The sequence below is a fragment of the Paroedura picta genome, chromosome 1, assembly GCF_049243985.1.
Source record: "Paroedura picta isolate Pp20150507F chromosome 1, Ppicta_v3.0, whole genome shotgun sequence".
Taxonomy (NCBI): domain Eukaryota; kingdom Metazoa; phylum Chordata; class Lepidosauria; order Squamata; family Gekkonidae; genus Paroedura; species Paroedura picta.
The window spans coordinates 49196435-49215705 of NC_135369.1; the positions used below are offsets into that span (position 1 = coordinate 49196435).

The following is a 19271-nucleotide window of genomic DNA, read 5'->3' on the forward strand; positions in this document are numbered from 1 at the left end:
CAATCAGCTAAGCATTTGACCATTTAAAAAAACGATGCTTCAAGGTCCTGATCCTGAATGGGCCCGAGCACCCTGTGATCTTATCCCTCCCCTCCCTCGGCCGTTTTCCAAGGGCTCAAACATCCCCACCAGAGTTGTTTCAGAACTTGAAAAGGTGCAAGGGGGAAACCACACCACGGATCCAATGGCAGCCTATAAAACCTGTGACCACCATGATGTCTAGTTTGGTTCTTAGTGTTTCACTGGAGGCAGATGGGGAGCATCTCTTGTTTGTACTGATGTGTTTTATTTACCCTCAAAGATTTTACAAAATCATATATAACAAAGACATGAAGGACTCTGAACAAAATATCAAGGCAACGGATATTTTGTCTCCCTATGTGTTTCTGGGGCCTTATATGTACCCCTCATTGAAAGGGATGCAAATGTTAATCAGAAACAATCTTTTCCAGCTAATTATGATGAAGTATTTCCTACAGGTTCTAGTTTACACAGCTACAAAAGATATATAACCTGGTCCCAATTCATGGGTCCTTAGATATCCCAATTATTTCCACTTCTTCTAGTATGATGGAAAGTTTTCAGATTTTGTGTTACCACTTTCCTTAAAGAATATTCTAAATATATTCACTTTTAAATTATTTAATTCAGGTGCATTTTATGTCAAGTGCCCCATTAATCCTTCAATGTTATCCAACTTTTAAGTTTCCTACCCAGTTATATATTCTTAGGCTTTCTTGGCACTGTCAAACTTTGATTGTAGTTGCCATTACAGATGTGAAAGAGCACTGTAGTTTGAGGCATTAGAAATTTCAAGAAAGCTGGTTAATTAGTAAACAAAGCCAAAAAAAAACCTTTAAGAAATAGCCTGTCTTATCACAATTTTAAAGTATATTTTTAAACAGTGCAATATTTCTTCATTTATAGACAGCAACTAATTGTACACAATCTTGTATGCATTTCCTCACACTACCAGTTACTGTATAACTTCTCAATCAGAAACCTTTAAACTTTAAGCAGCAGCTGCAGAACAAAAGTCGATTACAGCAAAGGTGCCTGTAAATCTGCTTAATCAGAGTCAGTTATCTTAACTGTGGGTTGTCTGTCTATTGGTTATAGACTGGCCTTTGCCTTAGCACGTTATTCCCCCCCCCCCCCCAGGTGCAGTCAGTAGTTGAAATCCACAGCTTTGTTTTGGCTTGTGGAGAATTATCTTCCCCTCCCCCCAGCCCCAGAGCCCAAATTAAGAGAAAGGGCACTAGCAAGTTACAAGCTCCACACATGTAGTATGTTTCAGGATGGGCCTAAAATCATTAAAAAGAGGTGAACAAATATTCAGTAGAACAGGACAAATTTAGAATCTAGTGGCACCTTTTAAGACCAACAAAAGGTGCCACTGGACTTGTGCCCAGTAGCACCTTTAAGGCAAACAAAGTTTTATTCAAGATATATAACCTTCCACAAGTAAGCACATTCCTTCAGATACGGTGAAACAGTTTTCACTGCATCTGGAGAAGTGTGCTTGGACAAGGAGGCTTAATTTTGTGTTTAATTCTGTTTCATGAAAATAAATTATGTTCCAGTGTATCTGAAGTTTGTTTGCACAGGAAACAACTTTAAAATTAAACTTTGTTGGTCTTAAAGGTGCCTCTAGCTTCAAACTTTGTTTTGCTTCAGACCAACAGTTACCCACCTCCAAATAGATTCAAGTGGGTAGCCATGTTGGTCTGACAAGGCGTGAGCTTTCGAGCACAAGCACTCTCCCTCATGCACTCCAAAGCTCACACCTTGAATAAATCTTTGTTGATTTTAAAAGGTACCACTGGACTCTGATTTTGTTTTATTATACCACCTGGAAATATTTTCCATGTTTAAGCAGCACTATATTTGAATGTCGTGTGTTACACTGCAAATATTTCCAGCGTTTCCTACGAGGGATTCAGTAAAGAACGTGGTGATGTGTGTGTTTGTCTATGTGTGGGATTCTATTTTGCTTTTCAGGCTTTGAGATCTTCCAAGTCCGCACTTAGGTGCGGTTACACGGGCGGAACACTAGAGGGCATCGCACCACAGGAGAACTATTTCTGCGCCTCAACTTCGTCCCCCTCCGCCTCTCGGTTCGCAAGCAGTCTCTCCAAAAGCGCTGCCAAGTGGATTAACTGACAGGGTGAGCCGGAGTTTTAATTGCTCTGTGCCAGTGACCGCTTTGGGAATGCAAAGCCGGCTGGCGGTATGCTTCGCCTCCCCAAGGAACAAGGGGGACGGCTTGCCCCCGCCCTTTTAAGTCTCCCAGGACTCTCCGAGCCTTTGTCCGCTCCCCAGCGCGACCTTTGGCTCGCTCTTGCCGAGGGCTGGGAGGATATTTTGGCGCTGCCGCTTTGTCCCGAGCAAAGGAGACGCTTCGGAGAGGGCGGAGGCTCTGCCCCGGCCAACCCCCCGCAGCAAGCGCAGCGTTTCCCGCTCGTCAGCGGGAGCAACAGCCAGACAAAAGACCCGGCTCGCGGGGGCGGCCATTCGGGGGGGGGGGGGGCACCGCGTCTCTAACAGTGCCTTCGAGTGGGCGCAGGGCGCCTGCTAACGTGGGCCGAGTTGCGCCCCTGGATTAGGGGAGCCCAGCCTTGAAAAGCGACCAGAGGCCGTGTAGTCATTTTTTAAAACCCTCACGCTGAGTAGCCCCAGCACTGAGCCGGTGGCTCGCCCTCAAACCCGGGCGCACCGCCGGCAACTAGACCATTGGGACGGGCTACTTTGCCTTGGCGCGCAAGAAGGTGCGCCGGCTGGCCAGTCCCCCACCCCGTCTGTGCTCGCAGCTACAAAACAGGGGGGGAGGGGGAGGGGGAGGGAAGCCGCCCTCCGCTGGCGAGCGGAGCAGAAAGGTGGGCCGACTCGCCGGCTGCAGGTTTCTCTTAGCAGGACGTCGCCGTGACTTGAGCCTGCCTTAAACACGAGACCGCGCCGGAAGGCCGCAGCCCTGCCCGAGCGGAGCCCAAGCGCCCTGCCTTCCGAAAGAGCGAGCGAGCGAGCTCCGGGCGCGCCCCTCGCCGGGCGCAGACGCCCCATTATTGAAGCCACTGCGGGAAGGCGTCACTCCCGCCGGCTCCCTTCGCCCGCCCTCCTTGCTTGCTTGCTTGCTTGGCGGGCGTCCGAGTCCGGGAGGGGCGGAGCCGCTGGAGGCAGCGTCGCCTCAGCCCGGCCCTCCCTTTGGAGGCGCAGCTGTGCCGCGCAGGCCGGGGGAGGGGAGGCCGCTCGCTCGGGGCCTGCGTGTGTCAAAGGACGGGTCGCTGCCTTGGCCAATCGCATCACAAGACCTTGAGCAGTTGCCAAGTCTGAGAACTAGGCGGCCGCGGGGTGGCTGCGCGGGGGACGACCCTCCCTCCCCGGCTCCTCCTCCGCCGGCGCCGCCGCCTTTTCGCCAAGTTAACGCGCGCAGAAACCTACATAGCTGCGGCCGGGGTGCCGTCGCACCAGTTGCACAAGAAGGAGCAAAGCGCGCCGGCCAGCTTTTGTTTCCAAAACCTGTAGCGTGGCACAAGGTTACTTAGGAGGGAGGGAGGGAGGGAGGGAAGGAGGGAGGGAGAGGAGGAATTGCCACGGCGTCCCGTTTCATTTATGGGCCCTTTGCTGCCGCCTCTGTTTCGTTGCGAGCTTCCCTGGCGACTCGGCAAGGGTGGGTGTGAAACGGGATGGAAAGCCTTGGGCCGGCATGTTTACCTCAAACTTATGAGCCGGTCCAATAGCTGCGCGGGCTTGGTTGCTGGTAATCAGCACTGATGGAAGGGAAATAAAGATCTGGAAAGAGATCCATCGGCCTCTGTCTACGACTCTATGCTTATCAAGGTCTCCCGAACACTGCACGATGCAACAAGAAAACTACCACATGTTGATGAAATAAAGTTTGAATAGTGCATTTGTATTAAACTGCGCTTGCAAACTGGTGAGCATGTGCACGAAAAACTGACATCTGCCTTTTCCTTAAAAGCAGAACCCGCTACATAGTATTTACTTACAGGTAAACCGTTTCTAGCACTGCAGCCATGATCTTGCAAATCCTTCGTGCTGTAGTGGTTTAACAGGTGCAGCAGCCACGCTGCATTCTTGAGCAACCCCGCGCTTATACTCCCCAAGTGGTAAACCACATGGGAGTTTCCCGTACACATGGCATGATTACAAGTCTTGTAGAAGCCTGCTATATAGCAAGCCTTTTCTACGCTGGAGCTTATTGCATGGTCGACTTTTAAGAGACCTTCTACGGCCAATGTTTTCTCCTATGCAAAACAACCCTACACGCTGAATGCATACATTGACAGCCCTTATAGTGGGGAAACAGTGCGTCTTCTATTCGAGACAAGAAGCTTGCAGCGCGTGTGCCTAGTACAGCAAGGACTGAGGGGGGCTTCTTGCAGCCTCAGAGCTTCCCTCTTGGAGACCACGATGCTTCCTGAGATCTCTCTCTGTCCTTTCTCTTGTAACTTCTCAGCCTTGCCACGCCTCCTGCGCCCGATGCCGCCGAAAGAAAATTGGCGGCGCCCAATGAGCGAGCGCAGCAGCAAAGGGGGCAGGGCTCGGTGGGAGTGGATCTGCTGGGTGGTGTTGCCGGGAGACCCCGGCCGGGTCAGTGCTCGGTCCCACCCCGCAGCCAGGGAGGGCGTCTGTGCGTTTATATATGGGGCGTGTACGCCAGTCGCGGAGTTCCAGCAGTCAGATAGCTGACCTGTTAGCTGTGGCCGTCGGTTTGGCTGTGCATCTGCTCTTCCCATCTGCGCTCGGAAACTGATTAGACCATTTCAGATTTCAAGTGATCAGCCCTCTCCTATCCAGTCGTGGCTCATCCAAAGCTCCCGAGGAAAGTGGGATCTTTCGGTCCTTCTTGCATTTCCGACCATTACAGGATCTAGAAATGTCTGCAACACTCTTATCTGCCTTCTACGACATCGACTTCTTGTGCAAGGTGAGGAGGGGGGTAGAGAGAGACTTGTGTTTTCTCGGCCAGGTTGTTTAGAATAGTTCGGGAAGCACTGCAGTGAAACTGGCGTTGCAGAGGGGAAACGAATTGCTTTTAAGGCTGCAGTCTTGTGTACACTTACTTGGCTGTAAGCCTGCTTAGATTCGGCAGGATTTCATTCTGAATAAGTATATACAGGAAGGAGCAGCACGACCTACTTTGTTCATCAACAGGTTAAGAAAGAGTCAGACATCGCAACTTCAGGGAACTTTTCGGTTGGGGACTTGCTTTTTGTTGTTTGTGGAAGGTGAGCGATTTCCATGTGGAAGGGCAGTTTGTAGGTGTTTGCTTTGTCATGGAGGGACGGGGGGCTTGCAAGAAGCCAGGGTGCGTGTATCGAAGTGGCGCCTAGTTCTGTGGATGGCACCAACCCCCCCCCCTCCCTTATTACAATGTGCCTGTATGGTGGGTGTGTTTAGAAGGAGTTGCAATGGCAGATATGTCGAGGCTTAAGCTGCTCCCGCAAGCTCCAGCTGTGTTGAATCGGAACTCTTAGAGCTCTCAGTCCCGACGGATGGGAGTGGGAGGGGTTTCAGACCACCCCTCAAAAAGTTTTTTAAGTTGCAGATAACTGCTCGGAAGGGGGAGGACGTGTCAACCAGACACACAGTTCAGCAAAAACAGCTAGCGTGGGCTGCTCTTTGGCGGTTGTGCGGAGAAAAAGGCCTTTTTGCTGCACGTCGTCGAAGGGAGTGCTGGAGGTCTGCGGCCCTCTCGCCTCCCTCCCAGGCTCTTGGCAGTCACGGTGCACCCTGTTTTTTCCTCCCCTTCTCTCTTTCTCTTCTCCCCGCTACTTCTCCTACCCTTCTGGCTCCCAGACCGAGAAATCCCTGAGTAACCTGAGCAGCATGCTGGACAAGAAGGCAGTGGGGAGCCCAGTGGGCACCTCTCCCAACTCCAACTTCGGGCCGGGTTTTCTGCGGAGGCACTCGACCAGCAACCTGCAGGCTCTGGCTAACGGCAACGCCAAGTTCCCCGGTGGCTCGTCGCCCTCGCCCTCTTCGTTCGGCAACCTCAAGGAGCCCGGCGGCACCGGAGGAGGAGGAGGCGGCGGCGGCGGGGGGAGCAGCAGCCCCACCGCCTTGCTCAACAAGGAGAACAAGTTCCGAGACCGCTCCTTCAGCGAGAATGGCGAGCGAAGCCAGCACCTCATGCAGCAGCTCCAGCAGCAGCAGGTGGTGGTGGTGGCGGCCACCACGGGCAAGGGCGGCGGCGGCGGAGGAGGAGGAGGCGGCGGGAACGGCGGCGGCGCCCCCATCAACTCCACGCGCTACAAGACGGAGCTGTGCCGGCCCTTCGAGGAGAGCGGCGCCTGCAAGTACGGCGAGAAGTGCCAGTTCGCCCACGGCTACCACGAGCTGCGCAGCCTGACGCGCCACCCCAAGTACAAGACGGAGCTGTGCCGCACCTTCCACACCATCGGCTTCTGCCCTTACGGGCCGCGCTGCCACTTCATCCACAACGCCGACGAGCGCCGCCCAGCGCCCGCCAACGGCAACGCCAACCCGCCGCCTCAGCCCCCGCCGCCGCCGCCGCACCAGCCCAACCCACAGCAACACCAGCCTAACCCGCAGCCGCACAACGGCCACCCCCACCCGCACCTCCACCTCCCGCACGCCGGCAGCACCGGCGACCTCCGCGCCTTCGCGCCCGCCGCCCGGGACCACCCGCTGGGGGGCAGCGGCGGCTTCGGCATTCCTCACGGGCGAGGAGGGGGCGTCGGAGGCGACAGGCCCAAGCTTCACCACAGCCTCAGCTTCTCCGGCTTCTCCGCCCACCACCAGCACCACCATCACCACCACCACCACCACGGCGGGGCTGTGGCGGCGGTGGCCGCGGCCCAGGGCGGGCTGGAGGCGGCGGCGGCGGCGCTGCTCCTGGAGAGCCCCGGCGGGTCCCGCACCCCGCCGCCGCCCGCCTCGGCTGGCTCCTACTGCGAGGAGCTGGTGGCCTCGCCATCGTGCGCCAACAACGCGTTCGCCTTCTCGGCGGGGCAAGAGCTGGGCAGCCTCATCGCGCCCCTCGCCCTCCACGCCCCGCCGCCGCCGCCTCAGCAGAGCTGCTTCCCCAACGCGGCGGCCTTCTACCGCTGCCACCAGCAAGGAGGAGGAGGAGGAGGAGGGAATTGCTGCCCGCCGCCCGGCCCTCCCGCCTCGCCTCCCTTCAGCTTCCAGCCCCTGCGGCGACTCTCCGAGTCGCCCGTCTTCGACGCCCCGCCGAGCCCTCCGGATTCCCTTTCCGACCGCGAGAGTTACCTGAGCGGCTCCCTCAGCTCCGGCAGCCTCAGCGGGTCGGAGTCCCCCAGCCTGGACTCGGGCAGGCGCCTGCCCATTTTCAGCCGCCTTTCCATCTCCGACGACTGAGGAGGCAGGAAAAAGAAAGCGGGGTGGGAGGGGCAAGGGAATCTTCCCCGAATTGTCATACCTTTGAGGACCTCACCAAGTGTATTTCTTTTTTTATTATTATATATTATTATTGTTGTTTTAAAGGTCTGGGGGAAGGGGGGTCATTCCTCATTGGGGCAGCTACCCCCCTCTCTTCCTTGCCTTGCCTTTCCAACAGGAGCAGAGATTGCAACAGCTGCCAGAAACTAGCCAAGCTCGCACATACCTACCTTCCTTTTGTTGCAGTCTTTTTTTTCAGTGTGCATTTTTAAAGAAAAAAAATCCTTTGCTGAGCAAATTCAGAAAAAGAGAGGAGGAAGCAAAAAAAAACTTTTCTCTTTTTATCAAGAGATGAACAAAAGAGCTAAAATTGTGAAAGGAAAATGATGTCATCACAGAACAATCCTATTTTTTATATCTTAAAGACTTTGGAAGGAGAGGATTTTTTCTTTTTTGTTGTTGTTTTTGTTTTTCCCTCCCCCTTTGCAGACTAGTTTAAAGTAAGGCACCAGCAGCCATTCCATCTTCAAGTGTGTTTGTGGGGGAGGGCAGGAGACAAAGGGTGAAAGGAGCATTAGTAAATATACCCAATCCTACTCCCCCATGAATTAACAATCAGTCTGGAGGCCCATGAACTCTTCATTCCAGGTTCCTCCAGATCTATATATAACAAAAATAATTTAAGGAGGGGTGCCTTTCAATCAAATTTAAAGTAAATATACTAAATGTATAAGCTTTTAAAAGAAAAATCCAACATCCTGCCAAGAATATGCCTTGATAACAACACTCTAGTTTTTTATATACCTATATATATTTTAACATGCTAAAACTTCCATTCCAAAGTTTAATATTGGTTCCATTGCCACCACTTAGTGGATGTTTGGCTTAGAACAATTTTGTTGCTTTATTTGGAAGCATTCAACTGAGTTTAGTTTGTAATTGTTGGCGAATAACTGCTGATTTTTTAATTTTTTTAGCTGTCTTGAGTTGATTGCGCAAGTCACTGCACAACTCAAATATGAAACTATTTAACTTATTTATTATCTTGTGAAAAGTATACATTGGTAATTTGTTCATACTGTATTTATCGGGTATGATGAAAAACAATAGATATATATTCTTTTATTATGTTTAAATTATGATTGCCATTATTAATCGGCAAAATGTGGAGTGTGTTCTTTTCACAGTAATATATGCCTTTTTGTAACTTCACTTGGTTATTTTATTGTAAATGAGTAAAATTCTTAATTTAAGAGATTGTATGTAATATTTATTTCATTAATTTCTTTCCTTGTTTACGTAAATTTGAAAGATTTGCATTGGCTTTCTTACAGAAATCTGACTCAATGCTGTGGAAGTAGTGTGAGAAACTTCAGTGGGTTTTAGAATGTACAATGGTTGTAACCCGTCCAAGCTATTAAAAAAAACCTACTTTGCAATCAGAATTTAAAGTGGCAAACCTAATTCAAACTTTTAAAATTAACCAAAAAGTATTCAAGTTGCCTAACTTCACCAATCACACTGTGATAGTCTCAAAGTATGTAGCAATAAAGGGGGGGGGGTCCCAGTATTATGTCTCACAGTGCCTTCATAAGGGTCCATGCTTGCCTTAAATCTTCCTCAACCAAATAAGTATTTTTCTTAATGCTTGAGAATTTGAATGTAGGGCTGGGTTTTTAACTACAAAAAAATTGTACCACTCGTTTTATAAGTAAGGAGACCACCTTTTGGATCTGAAACTTTTAAATACATGATCATATCTATAATTAAATTCCAAAATATGTATTTTTCTTCTGTAGAAAGCCAGGAGTGCTTCAAAACTTTCCTGGAGGGTGGATGAATAAGCAGTACCTTATTTTTTTTGTATGTACATAGGTACAGGTTCAGCACTATGTACTCTTTGGACTACTTTAACAGAAGTATGTTTTGAATGTAACTAGAGGATAAGTCAACTTGAGTTGTAATATATATTTTGGAGAGTCAGTTCACTACAAATTTGGAGTGTGAGACTGTAAACTTTGTACTGTAAATGTTTTGTAGTTCTCCCAATAAAACTTTTGAGGAAAAAAATCCCAAGCTATTAAAGCCATGTCTGCAAGGTGGTGCTTCTTTTATTAGCTTTCCCCTATCAGAATGGTGTCTAGCTACAGATTAACCTGGTTTTGAACTGCAGAATTGCTCCATTCCTGCAGAAATAGCTGGGAGGCTGCCAAAACCAATAAACAAATGTTCCAGAATGTTCCAAAGTACTCTTGCAAGGTGCAGTCCTGTATACATCAATAGTAGGGGAGTGGGTAACCTTTGTTTTAGCTGTTTTTAGTCTACAGAATCCCAAGATACTAATACAAAAGAAATGAATGTTGGCTTATTTGTGTATTCTCACTAGAAAGAAAGGGTAAATCTGGATCATAACCAGACAGTGACTCAAGAAATAACAAGTTTCATAGCTTAGAAGGAGGCTTAAGAAATTGTCATGACATTAGTTACCAAAGGTATGGTACTATCAATGCTAGTATTTCTCAGAGCAGTCTTCCCATTTTTCCCCTGCCCATGGCTTGACACTGCTGCTCAGTTCACATTCCCTTTCACTCTCCTGCTACTGGTACTTTAATGTTTTTTTGTAAACAGGCCTGAAGACCATGTGTTGCTGTACAAACTGCAGTTTGGCTCCTTTTCCTTGGAGTCCAATTTTAAGGGAGCTTCAATTACAGCAATTCCAACTCTGAAAGCACGTGTAATGGCATGCAACCTCCACAAGTTAATTACCTGTGACTCCATTCTGTTTCTTAGAGTAATGCTTTCCCATATAAGTTTTTGTATCTCATTTGAAGAGGTTTTCAAGGTCTCTGCAAGCTGCTGATGAGGTGAACCTGTTGTGTGGGGCTGTTTTTTATCACTCTAGACTAGATTACAGATTGATGATAGAAGTTTCCATATAAAAAAAAATCTTAAGGGAAGTGAGGGAGACAAGGCAAGAAGCACTGCAGGAAACTTGTGGTTTTGTAGGAAATATAATTTAGCCATGGGGCCTTTATATGAAATATAGCAGAGAACCCATTCTTTGTGAGAACTAAGCTTACGTGGCACTTGTTTACTGTGTTGGACTCCTCTTTGTCACCTGCAGAACCTACCATTTTCAGATGTGGATATTGTGGATGGAGTCTTGTGAACATCAACTCTCCGGAGTTGTAAACATGCCTTTCTTATATGCTCATGAACATGTTTTAATCCCTACACTTCAGGTTAATAATGTGGCTTTATCTATTCTGCTGCCAGGGTAACTTCTATAAATACCAGCTAGAATGCAGAGCTGCTACTAAATGCTTTGTAGCTTAACAAACCTTAGACTGACTTGTACTGAAATAAGGACTCCTCCTGCTACGGTTGCAGCTAGTTTGTAGAAATGCCACCAGAGAGTGAGGGTGCAGTTCTCAAAGTTCAGTGGCGTGTGGTAGTTTCTATAGATTACTACTGATTAATGGTCAACTTCAGACAATTACAATAGATGTTCCTGAACACTGCTTTAGAAAGCAAAAATCAAGATCTGCCTAATGTAACTTGTTTAATTATTTAAAAGTTTACATTAAAGTTATTATTATTATTATTATTATTGGATTTATTACCCGCCACTCCCTTGTGGCTCGTGGCGGGTTACAACAGTATAAAACCCCATAAAATACATTAAAATCCCATTGCAGCCAACACCCCAAGTCTACCAAGTCCTGAATTTCAGCAGTGCTAATACCTGTACCTGCTGCTATCGCAGGTATGTGCAATCTAGCAGGTTTGAGTGCAGACCATCAACCATCTTGTGGCCTGCAGGTGCTTGACAGTTCTATTACTACAGTCTGGGAGTTGGGGGAGCTGATAAAACTCCTAGTATTAGCTACAAAAAAAGCTAAGGAATTGCATTTAGATATGCTGGTCATGTGCAGTCTTGACCTAACTGTATTAGTCTTAATGCCTCAAATAATGGAGTTGTTCCTACAGCTCCATAATTAGGAAAGCTGTTTTTCACATTTCTGGATAAAGATATCCTGAGTAATACTTAACATCTGAATGTCCTAGTAAGCCTGGGTGTCTGAGCTATAACACATTTCTTAATACTTAAGCCTCTTTTTCCTTTTAAAATGTAGATAAGGACAAAAATTGCTCCCAGGTTTCTTCTAAGTTGCCGTTATGTTGTTTCCCAGCCCCTTATTCACTGATAGGTGTTGGTTGTGAGTCATAGTGCAGGACAGTGTTTCCTGGTTGAGACAAGAATCTTAAAAAAAAACAGCGGTTACATATTAAACATTTGGTTTAGTATTCAGTTTTTTAATGAACATTTTATTGTTTGGTGGTCAGATCATGGCCTATGTAAATGTATTTTAATACAAATAGCTTTTAAAACATTTCATGGAACAGCTTTTGAAAAAGGCCTTTTAAATCTCAGAAGTACTACAACAGACCAAGCACAGCAGACATTTCCTGTTGCCATACAATGCAGTGAGTCAAAGCTATCAGAATAGGAGCCTCTTGCAATGTGTGTGTTTTTCTGTGCATTTTTGTGCTACTCCAAGTAACTATGTTATGTGGCATGACGTTTCAGCAGGACAGTCTTTAAAACCTTAAGTGGAAGTGTGAAAAGGCATTCTTCCAAGGTACATTTTGCAAAAAATAAAGTGACAGCCATGTGTTTCATTTAGCAGGATGTGATGGAAGCTGGGGGCATTGGGGCCACAAAATAAATGCTTTAATGTTCTAAGTCCAGTCTCCCCATAAATGGTCATCTCTTTACGGGAACAACATTGAAATTAATTTATTTTAGATTTTTATGCTGCCCTTCCATATGGCTCAGAGCACAGATACAGCATGGACAACATATTCTGACTTGTGATATAGTAATGGAGGGTTGCCAACCTCCAGATAGTACCTGGAGAACCAGATTAGTTCCCCTGGAGAAAATATCTGTGTTGGAGGGTGGATTGTATGGTATATCTTCCTGGGTCTCTCCCAAAATCTCCAGTTATTTCCTCACCCAGAGCTTGCAAACTGGCACCCAGCGTTTTCCAGTCAATAACAAGCGAGCTTTTCCATTTCACAATCTTACTTAGCTGTACTGTTGTATCCAATATAAAGATGGCTCAGGAAACCAGGCCCTGCCTTAAGTAAGCAGCAGCACTCCAGGAAGTAAAAGTATAACATACAAGCAGAACAGTCAGCTGACTAGGTATGCTACAGCAATTACAGACTGTCTCTGGGTTACAAGACTGCCTCAAGCCTATAGGAAGGGAGGCAGGCTGATTGCTGCACAATGTGGTTTCATGGGCAGCAGTTTGCTAGAGTAACAGAACTTTGCTGGTACCACCTGGAATTGAGTGCTATGCTCAGGAACAGCATGGAGAATGGTTTAGGGACAGAATGATTCCTTTTGCAGACAAAGCAGTGGTTTTTGAACTTTTTGCTAGGGAAATAAGAGTTTTGAGGCACAGAAGATTGGAAACAGTGAGCAGAATTCCTTGAAAGAAGATGTCAGTTATGGCATGTTGGACTATGGTGAATATATTCTGAGGTGCACACAGAGTTCAGGAAGGGGGGTGGGCTTGAACAGTGCTGTCTATTAATTGTGGGATTCAGAGAATGCTTCCCAGAATCCTTAGCAACAGCCAGGCACTGTAGCAAAAATTCTTTAGCAAACACACCGGTAAAGCTACTAAACTTCAGATCAGTTTCTCTAGTAGAATGTGTCCCACTGAGGCTCATTTGCAAGGATGTCTCGGTAAAGGCTCTTTGGGAAAAGGATTGTCTCTGGCTGACAGTGGAGAAACTGCCATCCATTATGGTCAAATTGTATAGTTCAGTGTTGAGTATAAGGACAGATTAGTTACAGGGAGGCAAGAAAGAGTTAAATCAGGTTAGTGAAACCAGGAGTAACTATGAGGGTGTTTGTGGCTACCTTTTCAAACAGCAGCTTTTGTTCCCACATGAATTAGAGCAGTGACAGACTTGTTTGAGGTTTTCAATGCCCCTTCAGTGGGAATTAAAATGACTGTTGTTCATCTGTGCTTTGCCTCAGTCTACAAAGTGAAGTAGTGGTTATCCCACAGTGCTCTGTGAAGGTCCTTGGGAAAAGTATGCAAGACTTATCTCCCTTTTTAAAACAAGCATGGAAAGGAAACAGAACTGTAATCATAAGTGCTGGCTTCACTGCTTTTGAACTTAAAATGCCCATATGTATCTAAAGTCAAACCTCGCGTCATGAAAAGCCTTTTGCTTTGTGTTTGGCTAATCTTACACGCTGGCCAGACTTTGTGCTGAAGTTGTATTACTCTGTCCTATCTCAAGTGCTGAAAACCTGGAATGCTGCAGCTGTGTTGGATCTTGCTGAACTATTTGTGAGTTGCAAAACTAGCCCAAAAGGCACACTCTGAATACTTTGCTTGCTGCTGAGCTCCACAGTGACAACTTTGCAGGATAAATTGTCTAGTCTCCTGATATAACCGGATACCCTCAATTTATAAGAGGTCTTATGGTCTTAATTTCAGAATCAAGGTTCAATTGAAGTGACTCCAAAATGCAAATTAAAGTCTGGATTTTGAAACATGTTTAAGTATTTGGAACTGTACTTGCTTCATTCTAAAGATTTGGGCCTAGCTGACAACACTTTCCCCTTAAACTGTATTAACCCCCCCCCCCCAAATGCTGCTAATATTTCTCTGTGTGTATCTGTTCAAAATGGCTTTCTTTATGAGCTATGAGCTAATGTTATAATTACTGCCTATTCATATTGCCCCTTAGGAGGATGAGAGTACCACATATACATTAGTTCTGTAATCATACCTGGTTTGATAGTTCAGTATTACTTTCCTTTTATTGTAAACTAGTAAACAAGCCCGCTGCAGGCTGAATGCAGCGGGCGCTAGCGGGGCCAGGGCCGGGAGGCGAGGGTGGGCGAGGGGCGGCATGCGAGCTGGTGGGGCTCGTCCGGTGCTCCCCCGTCCCGTGGCGTGGCCTACCTTGGGGGTAGTGGAGGAGGCGATGGCACAGGGTAGGGGCTGGCAGCGTGGCATGCAGCGTAGGCCGTGATGGTGGAAGGTGCCATGTTTGCAAGGCTCCGAGGGCGGTCGCAGGCCACGGTGGCGGACTGTGCAGTCAGGCCGGTTGGCGTCATGGGCCGGTGTGGGCCGGGGCCAGGCATTTCTGAGTCTGGCGCAGCTGGAGGCGGCGGGAGGAGGATGGTGGGCATCCGTTCCTGGGCGTCTCGGAATGTGGAGGCGTAGCGAGGTGGCGCGAGGACGATGGCGGCGGGGGCTTGGAAGGAAAGGAGGTAATGGCGGCTGCCGGGCGCATCCCGGCAAGGTGGAAGGGGGGCGGATCGGGAGGCCCTTCGCGCCTCCTGATTAGTCAGTCCGGCAGCAAGGGACCAATTGCGATCTGCAGTTTGCGCGGCTCACAATTGGTCCCTTCGCGCCTGCCGATTGGGCCCTCCGATTGTCAGTCCTGGGGAAGGGGCCTATGGGCACCCTTCCTCATCACGGACAGGGCCCGCCCTGGGGGCCCTTACCGAATTATTTAATCCGCTCCATTAGGAGCGGGTTAAAGATGATGAAGAAGAGTTAGTTCTTATATGCCACTTTTCTCTACCCGAAGGAGCCTCAAAGTGGCTTACAGTCGTCTTACCTTTCCTCTCCCCACAACAGACACCCTGTGAGGTGGGTGGCGCTGAGAGAGCTCTGATATTACTGCTCGGTCAGACCAGCTCTATCAGTGCTGTGGCGATCCCAAGGTCACCCAGCTGGCTGCACATGGAGAAGTGCAAAATGAAACCCGGCTTGCCAGATTAGAAGTATGCACTCCTAACTACAACACAAAGCAGGCTACACCAGATTGGAGGGCTGTGGTTAAAAAGCTGTAGTGTGTTATTATCCATAGAAAGTCAAAGTTTGGCCAAGCACTTTACCTTGTTCATAACAGAGGAAAACTTTCAACCCAGGGCTTCATGGCTTACTGACTCCTCAGGAGATTAAAAATATAGGACCGAGATGAAAAGGTAAAAAATAAAATGTTACTCATTTAAATTTCAAAAAATTCCCTATGCATTTGGCCAACAGGCTTCATCAAGGGACTCTGTGGGTCTTGCAGTAGTTCTTCAATCTTGGCCCAGTTTTGTTATCTCCTGTGACTGGTGTGACTATTTTCTTGTCACAGTCCCTCTCCAGCATAGGAAATAATGTAGATCTTGGGACAGAGCTGCCAATCCATTAGGTGCCAACTGCAGCCTTCTGGCAGTTTTCAAAAGTTACTGCAAAACTGTTGTCTTGTATTTGTACTAAAATTATTTTGTGCTGTCCTTGCTGTATTTATGTAATGGATACCAATGTACCTTTTACAAGGAATATTTTCTTTACTTGCAAAAAACAAAGAGAGAGCACCTTTGTTCCAATACTGCCACGGGATTTTCTGAATATATGTTTAAAAAAAAATTCTTGCACAACCGAAGTGCATGTGTAAGACAACAGATAACCAGCAACAGCTGTCTTGTACATGTGGAAAATATTTAACACTGGCAGTATTATGCAGTCTTTGTGGAGCTGAATATTTGATTGATTGATTGATTGCATGTTTATACCATCCTCCCTTGCGACTTATAAGCCTTTCCTGGCTTACCTCTCCTCTCCCAATAAAATACAGTTTATCAATAATTTAACTTAATATATTATTAAAACCTTAAGAACTATAAAAACTTATAATCAGTTGAGCCAGGTAATCACCCAATTGGTACATTTAAGAGCATTTAGTTCTTAGTTGCACTTTCGGGAGGGGGATGTCCATGTAGAGTGAGCCCAGTCTATGTTTAACCAAGATCTCATGTTTATTGGTTCTAACCAAAGTCTGGCAGAAGGCCCTGCAGAACTGCCCCAGCTCCATCAGGGCCCTTAGCTCTTCCAGGACCTCATTCCACCAGGTGGGGCCAGAACTGAAAAGAGCCTGGCTCTGGTTGAGGCTTCTTTGTGGCCGGGGATCACCAGTTTGCTCATATTGGATTATCTTAATGTGCATTGGGGGGTATAGTCAGCCAAGCAGTTCTTGAGATACGGCAGGCCTTGACTGCATATTGCCTTAAATGTTAACACCAATATGTTAAAGTGGATTCAGAATTCAACTGGGAGCCAGTTCAGCTGCCTCAGGGCAGGCTGGGCGTGGCTCTTCCATGGTGTATGAGTGAGGAGTCCGCTGCTGCATTCTGGACCAGTTGAAGTTTCCAGATCAGCGTCATGGGAAGGCCCACTTAGAGCGTGTCTGCCTTCCAAAACTGCCATTTCTACCAGGAGAATTTACTTGTGTAGTATAGAGAACAGTTGTACTTTCAGGACAACTCCAGGCCTAGGGATCCCCCAGTTTGGCACCTTAAGTCTCCCATATGCACACACATCATAGGTTTAAGAAACCAGGAGTTATCCCTCAGAAACAGACAAGAAGCCTGGGAAAAATGACATTTCTACATCACCCAGAAGTAATGTGGGAACATCAGTGATATAGGGACTTGATACTCAGGTTTGGGGGCAAAGCCTTATGGTAAGAAGCTATCATAGAGTTCTGCCAAAAAAACCCAGCATTGCTCCCAACATCACTTCCAGGAGGTGTAGAAAAATCACTTTTTTTAGGATTCTTCTCTCCCAGGACTTCGGAACCCAATCCCAGAGGAAACAGGTAAGAAAACAAATATCACGTGCTATCGAGATGGGTTTCATAAGGTTTCATGCAAAGGTCCCCGGTTTAATCCCTGGCAGAATTGGGTAGCAGGTGATATGAAAGCGCCGATTTCAATCACAATAGACAAAACAGACCAATGATCAGACTCAGTAGAATCCCCTGGGGGCATGTCCTAGTATGTGGGGTCCTGCAAGGAGCTATTCTTTCTCTGATGCTGTTTAAAATCTGCATTCATCCCTTCTCCCAGCTTGTCTGGGGTTTGGGGCTGGGATGTCATCAATATGCTGGTGGCACCCAGCTGTATCTGCTGATGGATGGTCATCCATCGAAGCCTCAGACTCCTTGGTGAAAAAAAGAGAGGCCTATCCCAGACTCCTTGGTGGACCAGCTCAACTGGAATTGGCTGAAGTTAAATCCAGCTAAGACAGGGGTTCTCTGACTGAGTCAACAAGCTCCAGGTGAGACAGTGGGATGCCCAGCAGTTGCTAGGGCCCAGTTGACAGCTTTGGCAACCATCAAGAGTCTGGATGGGATCTTAAATGCCTATCTATGGAGGCCCAGGTCACTGGCATTTTACCTGCTTTGCTAAACACAAAGGGCCATTCCGCACTTGTCCAAAATAGCACAATGGTTACAAATTGAAATCACTACTGTTTTGCTGTTATGCACAACGTCGTTGACAATCTGCAACACTCCTGAAACCGATCCGCAAAAAGCGCTTCGTTGTAGCGCTTTCAGGGAAATTCCCAAAAAGCGGATTCACCCTCCGGAAAGCGCTACACTCTTGCAACCAATCTGCAACACTAGCGGGAAAGTTCTGTGCGTTACCATTGTTGCAGTTTCTGCAAAGTCCCTCCCCCTAGCTCTCTCCTCTGATCTTCCAGCGAAGCGATCACCATTTTTTTTTCTCCGAGCGAGCGGAGATCAATGCACCGGCGAGCCTTCATTTACCCAGCAAGGCTTCCCTGGCTGCAGAGCTGTTTTAAGTCACCAAGCACGAAACAACACACAGCCCCGTTTGCTGGTTTATTTCCCTTTTATTTTTCACTGTATTTTCGGCCGAAAATCGCGCCCGTGCCGGGGGGGGGGTTATTTTTTTATTTCACTCGGGGGGAGCATGGCAACGATGAAACGGCAGCTCAAATACCACCTGCTACCTAGATGGGTCTCTCAGTTGCAACGAATCAACGCAGATTCGTTGCAACGTGTGTTTTTTTTTACTTCCTTAAAGGGAAAGGGGCTTTATGGGATCATGATAACGGCTGCCCATTGGCTGCTTGACGGCCAGGGGCGGGACGAGCTCGGCAATATCGCTTCCTGGCTAGCGATTTTTGCCAAGACCGGAAACCTGTGGGAAATGATAGAAACGCAACTGGATTCCACTGCAAAGCCAGGTATGCATAACGACGAATTCCACAATTTAAAATGGCGTTTTTTCGTCCCGCAACCAATTTGCCACATAGATCCTGGTGCGGAATGGCCCTTAGTGTCCTGTTGACACCCAACCACCAACGTGATTCATGCAACAGTCACCTCCAGGCTGGACTACTGTAACTCGCTCTACACGGGACTTCTGTTGAAGCTGCCCCAGAAACTTCAAGCAGTCCAGAATGCAGCAGTGCAGGTCTTTACTTGGGAGATAATGGAGAGTACATATATGACCTGAGCTTTACCAGCTGCACTGGCTCCAGATTGAGGACCGGATCCAGTTCAAGGTTTGGGTTTTGACCTAAACACTCTGTGTCCATTGTATCTGAGGGACCATCTCTCCCACTTTGTCCCACAAAGAACACTAAGATTAAATGAGCAAAACTTGCTTCACATCCCTGGCCCCAAAGAAACCAAATTGGCCTCAACCAAGGCCAGAGTTTACTCAGCACTGGCCAGGGCATGTAAAACAGCTGTTCTGGCAAGCCTATGGTTGAGGCCTAGAATGTCATCTAAAATTTGCTGGCTTCCCTATTTAAATTTACCTAATTAATTTACATCTGGAAGCTATATCTTGTCTATGATCCCATCCCTTCTTTTCTTATTCATGATGTAGCACTAGTAATAAGTTTTCAGTTTTAAATCTAAAGCTTTTAATATTGTTATGTTTTTAAAATTATGTAATCCGCCCTGAGCCCTCGGGTAAGGGCAGACTAGAAATGCAATAATAAATACATAAATAAATAAAGGCACCTTATGTG

At 47.4% G+C, this 19271-nt stretch overlaps 1 protein-coding gene and 1 long non-coding RNA gene across 2 annotated transcripts in view; one reads left to right on the forward strand and one right to left on the reverse strand.

Moving 5' to 3' along the window:
- LOC143837651 (uncharacterized) overlaps positions 1–7388 on the reverse strand; it is a 38964-nt gene extending 31576 nt beyond the window's left edge. The window contains exon 1 of the long non-coding RNA XR_013231040.1: positions 7258–7388. This is a non-coding gene — a long non-coding RNA (uncharacterized LOC143837651). The remainder of the gene's footprint in view (positions 1–7257) is intronic.
- ZFP36L2 (ZFP36 ring finger protein like 2) lies at positions 4600–9471 on the forward strand. Its single transcript, XM_077337702.1, has 2 exons — positions 4600–4948; positions 5821–9471. The coding sequence occupies exons 1-2, from the start codon at positions 4898–4900 to the stop codon at positions 7363–7365; spliced, it is 1596 nt and encodes a 531-aa protein (XP_077193817.1). The 5' UTR covers positions 4600–4897; the 3' UTR covers positions 7366–9471.
- Positions 9472–19271: the final 9800 nt, after the last annotated feature.